General features: G+C 41.2%; 1 protein-coding gene across 2 annotated transcripts in view; it reads right to left on the reverse strand.

Annotated features, from left to right (window-relative positions):
* GALNT7 (polypeptide N-acetylgalactosaminyltransferase 7) overlaps nucleotides 1–19,977 on the reverse strand; it is a 143,513-nt gene that overhangs the window by 5,944 nt on the left and 117,592 nt on the right. The window contains exons 4-11 of one of the 2 annotated variants that reach the window (XM_035022698.1): nucleotides 19,795–19,925; nucleotides 19,470–19,549; nucleotides 17,224–17,406; nucleotides 13,995–14,112; nucleotides 12,128–12,250; nucleotides 6,303–6,521; nucleotides 980–1,078; nucleotides 136–264 (exon numbers count right to left, since the gene is read on the reverse strand). In XM_035022698.1, the coding sequence (XP_034878589.1) occupies nucleotides 136–264; nucleotides 980–1,078; nucleotides 6,303–6,521; nucleotides 12,128–12,250; nucleotides 13,995–14,112; nucleotides 17,224–17,406; nucleotides 19,470–19,549; nucleotides 19,795–19,925 (1,082 nt within the window). Of the gene's footprint in view, nucleotides 1–135; nucleotides 265–979; nucleotides 1,079–6,302; nucleotides 6,522–12,127; nucleotides 12,251–13,994; nucleotides 14,113–16,898; nucleotides 17,082–17,223; nucleotides 17,407–19,469; nucleotides 19,550–19,794; nucleotides 19,926–19,977 lie in introns of both variants that reach the window. The other variant, XM_035022697.1, reaches the window with a different exon arrangement.

Genomic DNA, 19,977 nt, shown 5'->3' on the forward strand with positions numbered 1-19,977 from the left:
TATAAACACACACACACATATATATATACGTATATCTACACATATATTTTAAGATTTATCCATCTAAGTTCCAGATGGTAGGTATTATTAAAATGAAATAGCAAATAATATTTCAGGAGATGAAATGCACAATACCTTGAAGTACTGCCATTCCTTAAATTCATTTAGATTACAGTGTGTAATCATAACTTTGGATCCATCAGGGCCCTTTGTCAAACACTGGTCGTACTGCATGAGTTGATTAGCTTCGTTGATTCGAAAAAGCTATTAAAAAAAAAAAAGAAAATAACAAGGCACCTTCTCTGCTGATATACATTATTTAAAAAAAAAACAAAACTTAACTCATAATTAAACTCAATGACTATCTTATTTTTCTATAATTTTTCTGTATGTTCAGAATTCTATGTCCAAAGATAGAAACGATATTCGTTTTGATATTGGCGAAGACTCCTGCTAACACTTAAAGGATTATGTTCTTTAGCCTCTTACATATAGAATGGGTCATTAACACATATTTATTATGTACCGACAGTGTGAGCGGATGAAAACGTGGAAGCAGAGCCGATGATGTCTGACAATCTAAATTAGAGGCAAGAACAATACCCACATCAGGAAGTAAGAAAATATATTAGTGAAATATACCTTACTGGCAGCAACATCCTAGCTAATTTATTAGGGAAAAATGTGGAATGCTGAACAATATTTGCAAATAAAATTACTACAGAGCTAGGCTGACATGGTTATATACTCCCATAGGAATATATTCTAATCTCTTATAACAGAAATAAATTCTAGATTCGGATTGCTTGTGTGAAAACCGGATACTGCTATCATCCCCCTCATCTAAGTAAATGCTTAACTGTCAGGTTTTTTTACAGAATGTTTAACTTTACCCAAACAAACAAAATTATCAAATTAAAAAGCAAATGAAACCCCCTGATCAGTAAGACTAGCTGCTCCAATAAGTATGGGTATTTACCTGATTCCCTCCCATCCTGTGGCAGGGTCCCAGCTCAACAAAGCCTCCGTTTGTCTTCCCCATGCTATCAATGCAGTAGACAGTCTCAAGCCCTCTGATCTACAAAAATGAACAAAGAACCAAAGAGCAGGCAACAGTTTAGCTTTAGTGAGCTCTCGCAATAGGGGAAGAGCGTGTCATGCTAGATACTGCAGTTCACAGTGGAAGTCTGGGTACGTGTGATGCTAGGTTAAGACGAACTTGTCAGTCTTTGAGTAGCTCAGAGTATACCAGTTGTCTCTGAACTCATTTATGGTCTTGAAGTCCACACTGCAATGGGCTTACCCCAACTGAGGGCACTAGTCTGTAGATTTTGATAAAATACCGCAGAAGAAAAAAAAATAAAAAGATCTGAAATACAATTCCAGGTTCACGAGAATTCATGTGGATGAGAAGCAAACAGAGCAGTTTCCTAACCCCAGTGGTAGCAGACACTGGCCCTAGATGTCTAGACCAGATTAAATATGTAAGAAATGGCTGTGCGACAATTTTGGCAGCTGTCTCCAAGAGGCCCAGGGGTCAAAAGTTAGGGCAGGTGGGCCAGGCAGTGAGACGTTACTCTGACTATGAATAATGTGGGTGAGAAGCAAACACAGGGTTTCATCTTTGGAATGCATATTTTCCCTTTTCTGGAAATACTACGTATTTGTTAACTCAATTATGAATTACTATAGTATTTGGATAAAATCTTTATTGGTTCATTCGGTCAGCAAATATTGACTGAGCACCTATGATGGTAAGTGCTTTAGAAGACACGAGGAGAGAATCAAGTCATGGGCCAGGGCCCTCACGTCTGTAGCGAGACTGAGGGCTAAGCGTCCAGCAAGATAGAGGGATGGGCATGTGGAGAAAGGAGCCTCTTGCCCTGCTTGGAGAACACTGAAGACTGTCTGTCCCCAGGGAGACATGGGGTTTATAAGGGTGTACCCTGCAACGTGCAGGGAATGCTGAGAAGTGAGGTGTAACGTACAGGGGCCAGAGTGGGGATAGAGGTTAAAGTGAAGATATATTTAGGGATGAGCTTAGAAAGGGGGAACAGAAAATTCCACCTATTCATTCACTCATGACTTTATTTATTCATCAAATATTTGGTGAGTACTGTGTCGGGCATGTTGTAAGGTCTGTTACACCAGAGAACAAAATAGATAAAAGATCCCTGCCCCAGCGAGCTTACATTCTAGGGAGGGAAAAGACAGAATATAAGCAAAAAACGTATCATGTGTGGAAGTGGTAAGTGCCATGGAAAAAAGAAAAAGAAGAGCAAGTTCAAGGTGGGGGCTAAGAGGGTTCTGGGGACAGCAGGCAGACTCTCCCTGAGAAGGTAACATCGGAGCAGTCTTGAGGTATATACAATTGACCCTTGAACAACGCAGGGGTTCGGGGTGCCAACCCGCTGCACAGTCAAAAACCTGTATGTAACTTTTGATTTCCCCAAAACTTCACTACTAATAGCATACTATTGCCCGGAAGCCTTACCAACAACAAACATAGTCAATTAACACATACTTTGTATGTTATATGTACTCTATACGGTATTCTTACAATAAAGCAAGTGAGAGAAAAGAAAAATGTTAAGGAGATCATAAGGAAGAGGGGCGCCTGGGTGGCTCAGTCGGTCAAGTGTCTGCCTTGGGCTCAGGTCGTGATCCCGGGGTCCTGGGATTGAGCCCTACATCGGGCTCCCTGCTCAGCGGGGAGCCTGCTTCTCCCTCTGGCCCTCCCCCACCCCCGCCCCAGCTCATGTGTGTGCTCTCTCTCTCAAATAAAACCTTAAAAAAAAAAAAAAGAAAGAAAATCATAAGGAAGAGAAAATACATTTCCTATACTGGAAGAAAACGCGTGTCTAAGTGAACCTGTGCAGTTCGAACCCGTGTTGTTCAAGGGCCGGCTGTATACATGTCAGGCCCGGCGAAGAGGCTGACTTTGCTTTCGGGCAGAGGGAACAGCAGAAGCAGGAGCGTGCGGGTAAGGGGGGCGGTGGGGCCGGAGAACAACGGGGCCAGACTGTACAGTGGCCTCAAGGCCACCAGGAAGGGCTCTGCCTTCACTCCACCACCCGTTTCTTTCTTTCTTTTTTTTTTTTTTAAAGATTGATTTATTTATTTGAGAGAGAGAGTACATGAGAGGGGGAAGGGTCAGAGGGAGAAGCAAGACTCCCTACCGAGCAGGGAGCCCGATGCGGGACTCGAACCCGGGACTCCAGGATCATGACCTGAGCCAAAGGCAGTCGCTTAACCAACTGAGCCACCCAGGCGCCCTCCACCACCCGTTTCTAACAGAGGAGTTACGTGACCTGATTCACAGTTTAAAAAGATCACTCTGCTGCTTGAGAACAGGCTGCAGGGAGGCAAAGTTAGTCTCAGAGATGTAGTGGCTTAAAGCACAGGACGAAGGGCTCAGATCTGGGAACTGGATGTGAAGTGCAAGAGAAGAGGAAACAAAGGAGAAGCCAAGGTTTGTGGTCTGAGCAATCAGCAAAGACTGGCTGGGGAGGGGAGAGAGGGAGCTCGGTTTTGGATACGCTGAGTCTGAAGCATCTGTTAGACAATCCAGTGGAGATACCAAGTAGCACGTTGGAGGTACTTGTCCGGGCTCCAGGAGAGAGATTTGGGCTGGAGATAGAAATGTGAGCGCCGTTAGCATGTAGACGGCTGCAAAGTCAGGAGACTGACCGAGATCACCAGGAGGAGAAGGCACTATATTAATCCGGTGTTCTTGGGGCTTAAGAGTACCAAAATCTGGTCTGGACTTCCAGGAGCTCATGGTCGAGTTGGGAGTCACACATGGTTTGCTACACTAGAACACAGAGGTGAAATAAGGGTACGGACGGGCGGGGGGGAACATATTAAACCAAGAGGTGAACGGCATAAGGGGCGGCTTCTTTTATTCCCAAACTCTAACTGTTGGAATCCCTCAGGGCTGGATCCCGTCTTTTATCTAGCTCTATTTTCTCCCTAGGTGAGTTCATTCCGTTTCATAAAACAATATACCTGCCGCTGGCTGCAAATGTACATTCCTCTTTTCTAGGCTTCAATTTCACAGCTGCACCTGGCTGTCTAGTAGGCACCTCACACGACCAGAACGCTGATAAAGAACTTGCCATTCCCAACCCTTCCCCTTTATCCCCTCCACCAGCGTCCCCACCTCAGCTGCCACCTCAGCGGCTACTCAAAGGAAAACCAAAACTAGTCATCTTGGCCCACATCCTTCACATGCCCATCCATCAGCGACCTGCCTCCAGATGAATTATGTATCTCACATTGGTCTGCTTCTCTGCATTCCATTTTCGACTTCCTGGTCTCAGCTCCCATCGTTTCTCACCGGAACTACCCTACTAGGTTTCCTAACTGGCATCCCTGTTTCTACTCTAAACCCTCACAACAGGGTGATTAAAAAGCAAAGCATAAATCAATTTATGTTACCTCCTTAAAACCCTCCCATGGCTTCCTACACCCACAGGATAAAGGCCTCCCTCCTCACTAATCTCCTCTTTTCTGATTATCACAAAGGCAAAGCATTTCCTGACTCAGAGCCTCCATGCGCATCATTTTCTCTGCTTGGAACATTCTCCCTTGGCTCTCTGGTATATCATTCAGATCTCAGATTAAATGTCACCTCTTCAAAGAAGGCTTCCGTAATCTGTCCCTACATCCTCCTGAACATCACCTGTTTATCTCCTTTGTAGGCCTCACCACCATCTGCCATTACCTTCCTTGTCTTCTCTGTTGTTGTCTCTTTCCCCCACTAGCCCAAGGGGAGAAACCTTTCCCCTGATGAAAAGGACCTGCCTGTCTTGTTTCATGTCTAGAAGAGTGACTGGCACACAGCAGGCCCTTGACCAGTAGCTGTTGAATACGTGACTAAGCAAGAGTACCTAGGTTTGAAAGTTCACAGCACATTTAATACACTCACGAGGCAGCAGCATTGAGGCTCGTGGGTGCATAAAATCAGAAATGAGGTTACAGCAATGTCCACAATAGCCAAACTGGAAAGAGCCAAGATGTCCATCGACAGATGAATGGATAAAGAAGAGGTGGTATATATATACAATGGAATATTATGCAGCCATCAAAAGGAATGAGATCTTGCCATTTGCAACGACGTGGATGGAACTGGAGGGTATTATGTTGAGTGAAATAAGTCAAACAGAGAAAGACATGTATCATATGACCTCACTGATATGAGGAATCCTTAATCTCAGGAAACAAACTGAGGGTTGCTGCAGTGGGGGGTGGGGTGGGAGGGATGGGGTGGCTGGGTGACAGACACTGGGGAGGGTATGTGCTATGGTTGAGCGCTGTGAATTGTGCAAGACTGTTGAATCTCAGATCTGTACCTCTGAAACAAACAATGCAATATATGTTAAGAAAAAAAAAAAAGAAGATAGCAGGAGGGGAAGAATGAAGGGGGGGAAATCGGAGGGGGAGACGAACCATGAGAGACGATGGACTCTGAAAAACAAACTGAGGGTTCTAGAGGGGAGGGGGGTGGGAGGGTGGGTTGGCCTGGTGATGGGTATTAGAGAGGGCACATTCTGCATGGAGCACTGGGTGTTATGCACAAACAATGAATCATGGAACACTACATCAAAAACTAATGATGTAATGAATGGTGATTAACATAACAATAAAAAAATTTTTTAAAAAAGAAATGAGGTTACAAAGGCAAGTCTGAAAAAACAAATGACAACACCAATCAATGCCTTGGCCTGATTTACTTATTTTCAGTTACCATTAATTCATTCATTCATTTGACAAGCATTGTTTGAGGGCCTATTGTATATGGGGCTCTCTGCATTAGTCCATTGGGACACAATGGTGAACCAGGTCCTGAGCATGGAGACTGGCTCCTATGAGAACCCATGGAAAGATCAAGAACCCAGTCTTTCTGCTTGGGTGGGGGATGAATAAGACAGGCTTTTTAGAATTGGTGCTCTCTAAATTGAGAGCAATAGGATAAGTTGGAATTAGCCAGGAATAGGACTTGGAGGGAGGGGTAGGAGGAGCTGCAGGGAGTGGACATCATTCCAGGATGGAGAGCCGTAAGTCCAAAAGCTGAGAGCAGGGGACACAGTCGTCGGGTGGAGTGGGGGGGGGGTGGGCGGCATCAGGAGAGGTGTTAACGGTCTGGTGGAAAGGTGGGGGAGGTTACCATACAGTTTTTAGAGAAACTTTGCCCCAAGAATTCTTCTCTTTCACTCACACGTTTCCATCTCTCTCTGCCTTCTCCCAAACTCAGTCCCCAAACACACACATTTGAGATCTGAATACTGGCCAGTACTTACTTCTCCCCATTCGACATTTTTGGGTGGCAAAGGGTAGTGTGAAGTTATGTCATAAGCTATTTCTTCCATGAACCATTTGAAACTTTTGCAGTTGTGATCTTCTCGAAATTTTTTCAGCTCAGATATATCTCCATATGGTAATGCCTTTGATTCAGGACGACTAGCATAGAAGTAGTCTTTGTATTCATCCCACCAAACCTCTACAACTCTAACGTAGTTCTGTGAAAAAGAAGATACTGTTAGAAAAAGAAAAATATCTGCAATGCTGTAAATAGCCCATCTTAGACACATGAAATATGACCAACATATAACAAACTCATTTTGATAGGACCTGATATTTAATTAAACAAATGCAAGTGAGCTAATGACCCGAATATGTCAATTGCTAAGGATAAAATGTCATGCATGTTCAACTAAGAAGTGAGGGACACAGAATCTGACATCACCGAGCTGTAAAGATCGTATATTCTAAGATCGTATGTTCTATCCACTGTCTAGAGGAAGAAGGTGAAGTTCAGAAAGGGTTTAGGAGAGGCTGGCTGGACATGGATGCTCCTTTACCCAGAATAATCTCTTTCTATTAGAACCACACTATGAGCATGTGTAGGGAAAAGGCTCATTTCAGAAACCATCACAAAAAACAATAGCTCTGTTTGCAAGTTTTTGGGCCATGTTACGACTATAATAGAACCATTTTGCTATCACCCAGAATTAACCGGATATTTTCCCCAGGTGATGCATTTTAAGAAAAAGCAATTAAGGAACAATAAAATAAGCTGATATTGTGATAACTGACAAAGACCTATCTTCTAAGGTTTAATGGAATGAATGCATGCAGACATGAATATTATGACAGATTGAGTACATAATCTAGTCCCTTGTTCTTCTACATTGTTCATCAGCAAATTTTCTCTACAAAAGGCCAGAGAGTAAGGATCTTTGGCACAGTGGGCCACATGGTCTCTGTAGCAACTACTCAACTCTGCTGTTTTCATGAGAAGGTAGCTTACACAACACGCAGACAGATGGGTGTGCTCTTGCCCGCTATCACTTTATTTACTAAAACGGGCTGGATTTGGTCTAAAGGCCATCGTTGCTGAGCCCTGTTTCACATCAGGAGTAGAAAACACCTCGTGCAGCAGAAACTAATGATGTACTCCATGTTGGCTAATTGAATTTAAATTAAAAAAAGAAAACACCTTGCGTTCAGGCTAAGCTTCTCCCAGGCTATGACTATCAAAGGGTGAACACAGGCATGCTGTGCAAAAGCCCCTGGGTTCCATAAAAGTTGTATGTGGTAGGATCGCACAAGAACACATAATATTATTGCTAAATAGTCTTAACTTTTGCAAAGTCATCCAGATTTAGACACAGCCCATGTCTTCTAGATACTAATGAACGTGATGAATTCAGTGCAGACACATACGGTTACAGCAACACGAAGAAGAAGCATTTCATTGTTTGGGAAGGAGAAGGCCAGAGGGGCAGCATGGAGGGGCCCAGGACAGCTCAGTCTTGAAGGAGTGGTTCATTATGTGGAATGGTATTCAGGGTAAAGAGAAACCCAAAAGAAGTGTGACATATCATGGTGCATTTGGAGTCCTGCAAGTAGTTTCCCACAACATAGCTTGTCGTGTTTTGTGAATATGAAAAAGCATTTAGTCTCTGGTATATACTAAGCACTCAAAAAGTGTTAGCTATTATTCTTCTTCTTTTTTAAGGACTTTGAATTTTATCCTTTAGCTGAGAGCCATCAAAAGGCTTTAAGCAGGTACAGACATCCGATTTAATTTTCAGGGGAATAACACTGGTGGTGAGTGGAAGATGGACTGAAAGGGGTTGCAGCTGATGACAGAGAGCCAAGTAGGAGGCTATTTAATATCCATGGGAGAGATTTGAGCACCTGTGCGAAGCACGGAAAGGAATAGATTTCAGAGATATGTATGAGGTAGAATCTTCAGGGCTCGGTAAGGTGGGAGGGAAGGGAGGAAGACTACCCTAACATCCCCCCCTAAGTTTCATTCACGGGCAAACAGAGAGTGCAGGAAAAGGAATTGCTTTTGGGAAGAAGTTAAAAGCTCAGCTTTGACTACACTGAGCTTGAAATGCCTGAGGGTCATCTAAGAAGATAATTCTAGGGGACAACTGCCTATCAAAGTCGGAAGCTCCAAGAAGACAGACAAGCTGGATAAATAGACGTAAGCCATTGGAACGCTGTGGTTAGAGTGGATGATGGAGGGAAAAAAAAGTGCCTGGCCCACTCTAGGCACTCACGAATATTACATTTATTGGGTTATTTTTACGATATGTACAGTTAATTTTTAGAGTGGATAAAGATTTCCCTCTTTTCCTTTCCCTTGTAGCACAGGCCTTCATGAATCAATGTGACTTTCCATTAATTCTTCATGTTTATGGGTCCAACTCCAAGGGCAGGTTCTTTTCCTGCAATGCCAGTCTGGCCTGGTATTAATTTGGTGCTCTTTATTTTATCACGGATATTTTAATCTCATCCCCTCTTGTAGCTGGGGCTCCATTTGGCCATTTCTATGATAATTTGGCTAGTTAGAAAGCTGTGTTCATTCCTAAGACCTTTCCATCTCTGCTTCTATTATCTATTTCCCTTTAAGGAACTGTTCCAAGTTGCATCTGCAGCCAATAATAAACTTCCTTCTGCTTTTGACTTGGTTTAAGGGCTCCAGAAAATGAATGGAATCAGACTCCTATGCTCTTAGAATTTATGAAAGCAGCCCAACTAAAGAAACTTCGAAGTTGCTCAGTCAAGAATAGAGCACTTAATCTTCCTAGCAGTGGGACATTTGGCCTCTGTGTGAAGCTTTTTTGCTTTGTCCCCGGTTTGAGGGACAAAAGATACTCATCTTTTGCAAGCATTGTTCAAAAATTTGATTTTGTTTACTGCACAAGCTCCTAATGATTAATTTTTTTAGACCAAACAAAAATAATATTTTACTCATGTGAAAATAGTAGAAGCTGGTATTTTCCTTTCAACTACTTTCCTACAGAGTGGCAGGTTTTTTTTTTTTTTTTAGTTTCTCTGAGATGTCTTCTCATGGAGAACATTCAATGTAGAAATCTTAATCAGAATGGGATACAATGAATAATCTTAAAAAATAATAAGATCCCTGATAAACACAGACGCAAAAATCCTCAACAAAATATCAGCAAGCTGAATTCAACAATACACTGAAAGGATTATACACCATGATCAAGTGGGATTTATTCCAGGGATGCAAGGATGGTTCAATGTGCACAAATCAGTCAACATGATACACCACATTAATAAAAAGGATAAAAATCATATAATTTTCTCAATGGATGCAGAAAAAGCATTTGATAAAATTCAATATGCATTTATGATAAAAATTCTCAACAAAGTGAGTATAGAGGAAACATACTTCAACACAACGGAAGCCATATATGACAAGCTCACAAGCTAACATCATACTCAATGATGAAAAGCCAAAAGATTTCCATCTAAGATCTGGGACAAGGATGCCCACTCTTGCCACTTTTATTCAACTTAGTGTTGGAAGTCCTAGCCATGGCAATTAGACAAAAAAAGAAATAAAAAGCATCCAAACTGGGAAAGAAGTTAAACTGTCACTATTTGCAGATGACATGACACTTTACATAGAAAACCCTAAAGATGCTACCAAAAAGCTGTTAGAACTAATAAATGAACTCAGTAAAGCTGCAGGATACAAAATTAATATACATAAGTCTGTTGCATTTCTATACACTAATAGTGAACTATCAGAAAAAGAAATTAAGAAAATAATCCATTTATAATTGCAACAAAAAAAATCTAGAAATAAATTTAACTAAGGAGGTGAAAGCCCCATACTCCAAAAACTGTAAGATGCTGATGAAAGATATTAAAGATGACCCACAAAAAAATGGAAAGATACACAACACTATGGATCGGAAGAATCAGTATTATTAAAATGTCCATACTACCCAAAGCAATTTACAGATTCAGTGCAATCTCTGTCAAAATACCAGTAGTATTTTTCATAGAATGGGAACAAATAATCCTACAATTTGTGTGGAACCATTAAGACCCTGAATAGCCAAAGCAATCTTGAGAAAGAAGAACAAACCTGGAGGTGTCATGCTCCCTGATTTCAAATTATACTACAAAGTTATAGGAATCAAAACAGTATGGTACTGGCACAAAAACAGATTCGTACCTCAATGGAACAGAAATAAACCCATACCTATATGGTCAATTAATCTTTGACAAATGAGGCGAAGGGGAAAAGACAGTTTCTTTAATAAATGTTAGGAAAACTGTACAACTACTTGCAAAAGAATGAAACTGGATGGCTTTCTTATACCATATACAAAATAAACTCAAAATGGACTAAAGACTTAAATATAAGACCTGAGACCATAAAACTCCTAGGAAAACATTGGAAGCAAGCTCTTGGACAACATTTTTTTTTGGATCTATCTCCTCAGGCAAGTGCAACAAAAGAAAAATAAACAAATGGGACTACATCAAACTAAAAAGCTTTTGTATGGTGAAGGAAACCGTCAAAAAAATGAAAAGGCATCCTATTGAATGGGGGGATATTTGCAAATGATCCAACCAAACAGGGGTTAATATCCAAAATATATAAAGAACTCACATGAGTCAATACCAAAAAGCAAACAATCCAATTAAAAAATGGGCAGATGACCTGAACAGACATTTCTCCAAAAAAGACAGACAGGTGGCCAACAGACACATGAAAAGCTACTTAACCTCACTCATCATCAGGGAAACACAAATCAAAACCACAATGAGATATCACCTCACACCTGTCAGAATGGCTACCATCAAAAAGACCAGAAATAACAAGTGTTGGTGAAGATATGAAGAAAAGGGAACCCTTGTGTGCTGTTTTTGAAAATGCAAATTGGTGCAGCCACTATGGAAAACAGTATGGAGATTCCTCAAAAAATTAAAAACAGAACTACCATACAACCTAGCAATTCTACTTCTGAGTATTAATCCCAAGAGTACAAAAACACTAATTCAAAGAGATATACATGCCCCTACGTTCATTGCAGCATTATTTATAATACAGTTTATAATTACAATAGCCAAGATATGGAAGCAACCTAAGTGTCCATGGATAATACTGATAGATAAGAAGATGTGGGGTATACAGATACATACACACTCACACACACATACACACAATGGAATATTACTCAGCCATAAAAAAGAATGAAATCTTGCCATTTGTTAGAACATGGATGGACCCAAATGGACAACATAGCTGGTATTTTAGTAAGTGAAATCAGTAAGGCAGAGAAAGACAAATACCATATGATGTCATTTCCATGTGGAATCTAAAAGACCAAACAAACAAAGCAGAAACAGATTCATAGACGCAGAGGACAAACAGACGGTTGCCGGAGGGGAGAGGGGAGAGCAGATGGGTGACACAGGGGGAGGGGAGCAATGCACAGCACAGGGAACAGAGTTAATAATATTGTAACAACTTTCACGGTGACAGATGGTAGCCAGATTTATTGTGGTGATCACTTCACAACGTATATACGTGTTGAATACCTGCGTACACCTGTATTGTATGTCAACTCTACTTCAAAGAAAAACAAAACAAAGCAAAAACGATAAGGGGTTTCATGAATAAGTCCAGCTTAAGTTAAAAGGGAGAACGAGTGCTGACTGCTTAAAAGCTTTATCTCATTCAGTGAGCGGCCACTGAAGTGACTACCACGGTGTGTGGTGTTATCAGTGGGGCGCGTGTGGTCCAGAGCTCCCTAGGCTTCGCTCCTTGTATCCAAAGACTCACCTTCAGAGTTGGAGAAGACCCGACATAAATGGGCGGAGGATTCCCTTGCCAGCCCTCGAGACGGTAGATGTGACCAACACGAGAGCAGGGGACAAACAGTAATTTGCCACCACACTGCCATATCTATCAAGGAAAAACACATGTGGAAGTTGTTTCAAATATCAAAATAAATTATACTTGAAAATCTCTCTTATAAATGTAAATATAAAACCTAAATTAGATAACAGTGTCCATGGGGAATTCATAAATGAAACGAATCCTAAAAGAATGTTTTTCAAACTCATATAATAACAAACAAGGCCATAAGAATGCAGTAATGTTCTGCGACTCAGGGCCCCTTGTGTACCTGTAGCATGGAACACCCTTTGCCCAGTGTAACCTTGCAAAGTCACTCAGATTCTTCATTCCTGATAGCATTCACCGTTTCCACGGCTAATGGATTTCCCACCTGGCTGATTATTATAATAACCTCCAAACTGGCTTCTTCACCTTCAGCTTCTCTCAACTCAATGCTATCCCTATGTATAGTAAGATTATTTTAGCTGAAGGGCAACTTTGGGTCATGTTATTCCCTTGCTTAGTATCTTCAATAGGTTACCCCTGCTTATTAAATTCAGTAGAAATCTCTTGGCTCAGCATTAGAGGCCCTCCTCCATACAATCCTAACGTACCTGTCCACTTCCTCTTCTTGGACGTCTTTCTTACTCAGGCTGTCAGATTCTGCTAGACTGGGCTCCTCACTGTTTCCTGAACGCATTCTTCATGTTCCCACCTTTGTACCTTTCCCCAGTCTATTTGCTCTGAGATCTCCTTCCCCTTTCTTTATCTCTGCTTATCAATATCATGCCCACCTTTCTAGTTTGCCTCAAATTCTCCCTCCAGTATGACGCTGTTTCTTAATCACACCAATTGAATGCCATCTACCTTCTTATTGTATTACGAATTTAATTCTAATCTCTTCTTATGAACTCTAAGTTCCTTGAGAGCAGGGACTGAGTTATTCTTCTTCTGTCTTTGGACATTTAAGACAAGAGGCAGTAAGTATCTGTTTAACTCAAACTGTGATATAGTTCTCTTTCTTTCTTGGGGGCAGTGGGAGGGAGGGGTTGGAGCATAGATGGTATTATTGTCCAAGGACTGCCTCAACAACAGGGGCTGCTGATGGAAGGCAGCTGCAATGTCAGTCTGAGGATGCACAGTCATGGCTGGGATCTGCTTCTGTCCTGAATCATCATGTCCTATAGTGATAAAGGGTAACTGTGTCAGTGGATGGTCAAATGTGGCCCCCATACAGGCAGATTCCCTAAAGGGCTTTGGTAACAAAAGGCTCCAATGTATAGAAAGCCTGGAGGGTAAGGCAGGGAGTGGGAAGAGGAGGTATTTTCATTTTTAAAAAAGATTTATTTATTTATTTTAGAGAAAGAGAGAGAGAGAATGTGTATGTGTATACGTGTATGTGTGCGAGCAGGGATGGGGCAGAGGGAGTGGGGGAGAGAGAGAATCCTCAAGCAGACTCCCCACTGAGCGCAGATCCTGATGCGGGGCTCGATCCCAGGACTCCGAGATCGTGACCTGAGCCAAAACCAAGGGTTGGACACTTGACTGACCGAGCCACCCAGGCGCCCTAGTATTTTCATTTTTGAAGTTTGCAGCCTTCAATGTTGAGATGAGCCATGTAAATATGTAAGAAGTCCGGAGTTTGCATTTTGCCCTATTTTTCCCCAAAGGCATGCATTTTTGTTAGTCATCCTCTATAATTTAGAGAAATGCATTAAACAGTTTTTTCCCTAAAGAAACCAGCCTTATCTGAAGGTCACAAAAGTCGGTAACTACTCAGAGAATTGCACTCGTTTAAATGAAATGTTACCTTGTATGAGATCTCAAAGTTTTCACCACCCCAAATCTGGAGACCTGGATCATACAGACCCAGTTCAAAGAAGAACTCTCGTTCAATGGCAAATAATCCGCCAGCCATGGCAGGGGACCTAAGCGAAGAAACACTGCAATAACTATTAAAGATAAACCCCCAGTACCCCTTCACCAACAGACAACAGCCCTTTTGGAACACAGTTTAAATAATGCACAGAAGAGACAAAACCGATGGCCAAACATTAAGAAATTACAAAGCCTTCACAAAACAATCTGTTTATAATTTAATGAATTTACTCTGATTTCTATCTGAAATCCAATTTACAGTTCATTACAAATTAGAGCATTGCATCATTTTGCCATGAGAGGGCGCCTTAGCTCCTCTGTTGGTTTGAAAATTAAGCCCTGAGAGTTAGTTAAGATAGAATTTTCTCTTTCACTCCTAAAAATACTGAGCCATACAGCCATGACCTGCTAACTGCTCCTACAAGGATTTATGAGTCATTCTAGGATGAGCGCAACCATAGACCATGGAGTAGTCTGCCATTTTTTAATTTTATAGCTCAGGGGCATGCCAAATAAAGGTGTAAATCATGGCAGAACAGTCACAGTTCATTCAGAGTTTGCAAATGTAGCACAGAAACGACACAGGAGAATGAGACATTAGCTATTTACTGTGTCAGGAGGTAGGAATGCCAGGGGCTTCTTGAATTGGGTCCTTTTTGGGGATAGACCACTCACATCTCTAGAGGAAATGATAAGGGGAATCATTTTCATCCTGTTCCCCACTCCTCCCCACAATTAATGATTAATGCATCATGATTCCTAAGCAGCCTCCTCCACCTGAGTACCTTCTTCATCATCACACCTAATATTCAACCTGTCACTAATTCCTATCGATTCCACCTTGAAAACCTATCTGGAACCTGTCCCTGCTGCTTAGACCGAGCGCCTAGACCAAGCTCCCGTCACTTGCACTGCTATGGCAACACCCTGACCTTGTCTCTTCCTCTGCTCTGCCCCCATGCACACCTGATCCCACGGCAGGCAGAGCAGACTCCACGTGGGCCCCGGAGGCGCGAACCTCTCCCGGCTCTCCGCGCTCAGCGGGCTTCCTCCAGCCCAGGTCGCCGCTGCTCGCTCACGCCTCCAGCACGACAAACGCCCTTCTCGCTCAGGCTGTTCGCTCTCCCGAAAGGTTCTTCCTCCCTGTCCACAGGGCTGACTCCTGGCCTTTCAGGCCTCAGTCTGAAGGACACTTGAAAGGTCAGGGAGGCCGTTCGGGCTCCTCGCGGCCGGATTAGCTTCTCCCTCCCCTAAGCTCCCTGTACCCTGTGGTTTGTCTTCGTACCACTTTTGGCCGTTGCTATTCCAGAGTGATTTGTGTAGCGATCTGTTTAATTTCTGTCTCACCCATTATATTCTAAGTGCCATGAGAGAACCCATCTTTGAAAAATTTATCCCCAGAAAACAACGCCTGGCACATTGTAAGCACTCATTAAATATTTGTTGAGTGGATAAATAATAAATCAAGTAATACTTTCAATATTAAAGGAAATCACATCAAGCGGAAGTCATTCTCTTATGCCTCTTCTTCTTAAGGTATGCTGCCTGACTTGGTAAGCAGAACTACTGCATTCTTGGTTATTTTCATGGCACATTTATTTCACTGTCATTTACAGTTACTCTGTTGTAACCATGCCTTTTTGATCTTTAAATGTATTCCCGCTTATCTCAGTATATATTTAAAAATGCATCTTACATGAAAACCGGTGAGTTATTTAAAGGGAAACCCCCCATGAATTTTTCTAGCCCACTTAAAAAAATTTCCTTTACTAGCCAAGCCCATGGAATTGGCAGAAATATAAATATAATCATTACTCTTTATTTTGTACATCCAGGAGTACTCATTAAATCAAGTAGGTAAGTAGTAAATTCCTGGACTGTTTCAAAAAAGAACTTCAAAGGGAAATTTGGAAAGTGTCAAAGCTTAAAATTCTGTAATTTCCTTATGTTTGCCATCTCAGTATTTTGATATCACGACCCACCCAGATCCCACCAGCATTTGCGTGACATTGGAAACACTTTCCCAAAACAGAGTTCTAGCATCATCAGTGGTATAACAAGGAGAGAGAGACCAAAAGCAGAACCATAAGATCAGAAAAAATAAGACACATTTAGAAGCTATACTAACGTAAGACAAAAAAGTTTCATTTGGAGTCACTCTTGAAAGGCAGTAAATGTTTCCATTAAATGACCAATAGAGTAGCATAAACTGTTCTATTTGTCCCTGAAGAAGGGACAAAAGCTGATTTCGGAATAAAGTTTCCTTTTAATCAAATGTTCTTCTGAGAAGGAAGGAGTAAAAGATTCTATGTAATATTTTCCAAAGTCATGTATTTTTAGGTACCAGACTTAACCGGTACAAAATTAGTTATTATGAGTTAGCATACAAAACAAAAAGAAGAAAAAGACAAGAAATCTCTTGCTATTTGCCTTTCATTATTAACACTACAGCCAAGGGATCAAAGTGGACATAAAACTTGGATTGGAAATAATTTATGCATTTTAAATTTACAGAATGAAATTACGGTCAAAAGAATAAAATTTGATGTCTAGTCTACTAGGACAGGAAGGCAAAGATTTTTTTCACTTGTATTTGAAAGCAATGACATATAACCTCCCCCCAACACCCCCAAAATGGAGTTTGCATTTAAGAAAAAACAATTACAAAGAAGTAAATGTGCATTCAAACCTCGGAAATAATGCAAGGGAAAAAATCTCTTACAGACTCTACAACAACATCTATAGTTTTAATATCAAGTATTTTTAGCTTGGCAAGAGGTTAATATGTTAGCAGCAACTGGAGAAAAGAAAAACATGTAAGTGATTTAGTGATTACCGATACGGTTCAGTTTTTGTCTTTCTCATTCTCTTCTCTCGAGGGGTCAGAGGCACCCGTTTCCAGAGCATACTCCAATCCCATGCTCCTCGGGCATACCCATCTTCGTCACCACCCCCTTGGGGTACCATTTCATATGTGTTGCCATTTATGACGTCTATAATCGGCACAGTGCAAATGGTTCTGTGTTGTGTTGATGATGCAGCAAAGATGAAATGGAAGGGTATGTATGGACCCACACATTTATACAAGTACATGGGGAAGGGAAAAAAAAAAAGTACTTAGATTGACATTCCACGTAAGAAAATAAAGTAGTAATCTTTACCGATAAGGTTCAGTTTTATGTTTTCTTTTGGCCTTTTCCTTGTGGCTTAGAGGAATACGTTTCCATAGTAAACTCCAGTCCCAGGCCCCTCTGGCAAAACCATCTTCGTCCCCACCTTGCTGCGGTTCAATGGAATAATCATTCCCATCTATGTAATCTATTAGAGGTACAGTACATGTAGTTCTGAAACATTTACAGAAAATGAAAAAGCATTTAAGAACCCAAAACTGACTAGTTTAGCATGCCTAACTATATTATCTCTTTTCATTACTGATTTTTTCTTTTTTTTGCATTACGGGACTTTAATACCTAATGGGAACCTGAAGCAAATGAATGTCTTTAAACGTCAAGGAACCCTTTTTTTGTAAGGGAAAGACACAGGAGACTGTTCCCTTGGCTCACAGACAATGTCAGGGACAAAGAGCCACGTCTTTGAACTTAACAGTGCTTTCTCATTTTTACTTTGGTCCTATAGGCAACTTTCTCTTGGTAATTTTGCATTACTTACAAGACTTTCCTGCTTGTTATTTTCCCTCCTAATTCCTCCATTAAATAAAAATGAGTATGAATGTGAGTGTGAATGTGTCTCTGAGTGTGAATGTGAGTGTGACCGTGTGTGAGCGAGTGCGTGTGTGTGTACAGAAATAATACCCACTACATTCTTAGCAGTTCTCCCAACTCTTTGTTGCTTTCTATTCCTTTGGAAAAAGTTATTATGAAAATCTGTTTCTATTCCTTTACTTGATCTTCTTTTCCTGCTCCTTTTATTGCAATAAACAGCTTTCATTGCAAAAAAAAAAAAAAAGTACTGCATTGTATTCCTGCTTTTTTTTAAAAAGAAAAAAAAAAATCCCTCAAAACCTGCTGAAGAACTTTAGTGGTCTGAGAACTCAAAGCAAAAAAATACCTTGTATTTGGGCTTCATAAAATGCTAGTCCTATATGACCAATTAGGTGTAGGATCAACTCTGCAAAGGTAATTTGGCACCCAGCTTGTCTTAATGCTCATCTTACCAGACAGGATTTTAAAAATGCATTTCCTGAAATAGAGATTGCAGCTTTTAACCATGTTAAGGTGCTTTTTAGATGTTTTAGAAGCCAAGGAGAAGAGAAAAACCTACAGGGCATAGAATTCTGATGTGGGGGACGTGGATTTGAGACAGGTACTTTACTCTCTGCAGACTGTGGATTCCCAGGGGACAGTGAGGCCGAGGTGGGGGGGTGGGGGGTGTCACTGTGGGATATATGTGGGATTGCCACAGGACCCTGCAGAAAACCACTTCCTCACTGCGCCTGAAGACTGCTAGTTTTCACCTGGAGAGGGGAAGGCGTGTTACCTTTCTTCACTTCTCATGATTCTCAGATTTCTAAACAAATAGTGTAAAGTGTCCCAGAGAGATCTTGGTTTGATAGTTTATTAGCTGTTTGAATCAGAGCAAATCAATTAATTTCTCTAGGCTTCAATATCCTCTTCAGTACAATGGAGCTAATATCTATCTTGCAGGGCTGCTGTGAGGACTAAATCAGCATGTGAAAAATGTTTATGATAGGCCTTCATACTAAATCGTCTGATGATTAAATCCCCCAAAGTTCGCCCTTTGATGCATATTATTCACCACAGAGACATGTTTTTTTTCCCCTCAATTCCGAAATAGTCAGAATTCTGCACTAAAAGAAAGGAAGGCTTCTGGAACTAGGAGACTGATGCTGCCTTCTAGTGTTCAGACATTTCTGTAAATGTAATGGCGACTGACACACTTCCATGGAATAGTTGTCTATTTCTAAACTTTAAAGTTTCTATAGGAACCCAAAGCCTTGACACGCGTCACAGCTGGTCTGAAGTAATAATTCAAAAGGGCATGAAAAACCAAAACCAATTGGTGTAATTTCAGAGTGTGCGCTTTCAAGTCTTTGGAACTGTAACCACAGTGTAGATAGAGCAATTAATGTTACTCTTCGAGATAGCTTCTGGAGCTAGAAGATGTCTGTTCAATAACCCGACCACAAGACCATTTTTGGGTGAGGGCGCCTCGGCTTATCCCAAATGCCTGACTGCCTGCGTCTGAATCAGCCCCAAGGATCAGCCTGCCCACCACCCCGGAAACAACGAGTTGAAGGATCACACTTAAAACACAATGCTTGAGGCGCTGAGTGGAACTGGAATCAGGAGAATGAGAATATTATTTGTCCTTCTAGGACAAGGTTTACTTTTCACCCAGGAAAGAAAAGAAAGCAAGGTAATGTTACCTGTCCTTGGAAATGGGGGCTACAAGTGGTGCATACCAGTTAACGGCCACCTCACAGTGGGCATCAAGGTATATCAAGACCTTAAAGAAAAGAGGCAGGGTGAAAGAACACTCCTCATATACGGTACATCATATAGCACACACAGTTTAAAATTAGACGCTAATATAAATCAGCATGAGAGTCCATTCTGATATACGAGTTATCTGTTTAATCAAGCCAGCATTTTCAATTAAAAAAAAAAATCTGAAGGGTACTTAAAAACCTCTATGATAGTTTAGTTACCAAATCCAAGATGCTGACATGGTAAATATCCAATGTTTCCTACCTGTCCAAGTTTGGCCTTCTGGGCACCAATACTTCGTGCTTGAATCAAACCTTCTCTTCTCTCATTTCGAAATACCTTCACTAAGCCATTCCACAGCTTAATATAGTCATCTAGTTTTCCTTTTAAGTGTTCTATGAATAAAAAAATTCAGTCAACATTATAAATTATATTTATGTCTATGAA

The sequence above is a fragment of the Mirounga leonina genome, unplaced genomic scaffold (assembly GCF_011800145.1).
Source record: "Mirounga leonina isolate KUSES-001 unplaced genomic scaffold, KU_Mleo_1.0 Mir_176, whole genome shotgun sequence".
NCBI lineage: Eukaryota > Metazoa > Chordata > Mammalia > Carnivora > Phocidae > Mirounga > Mirounga leonina.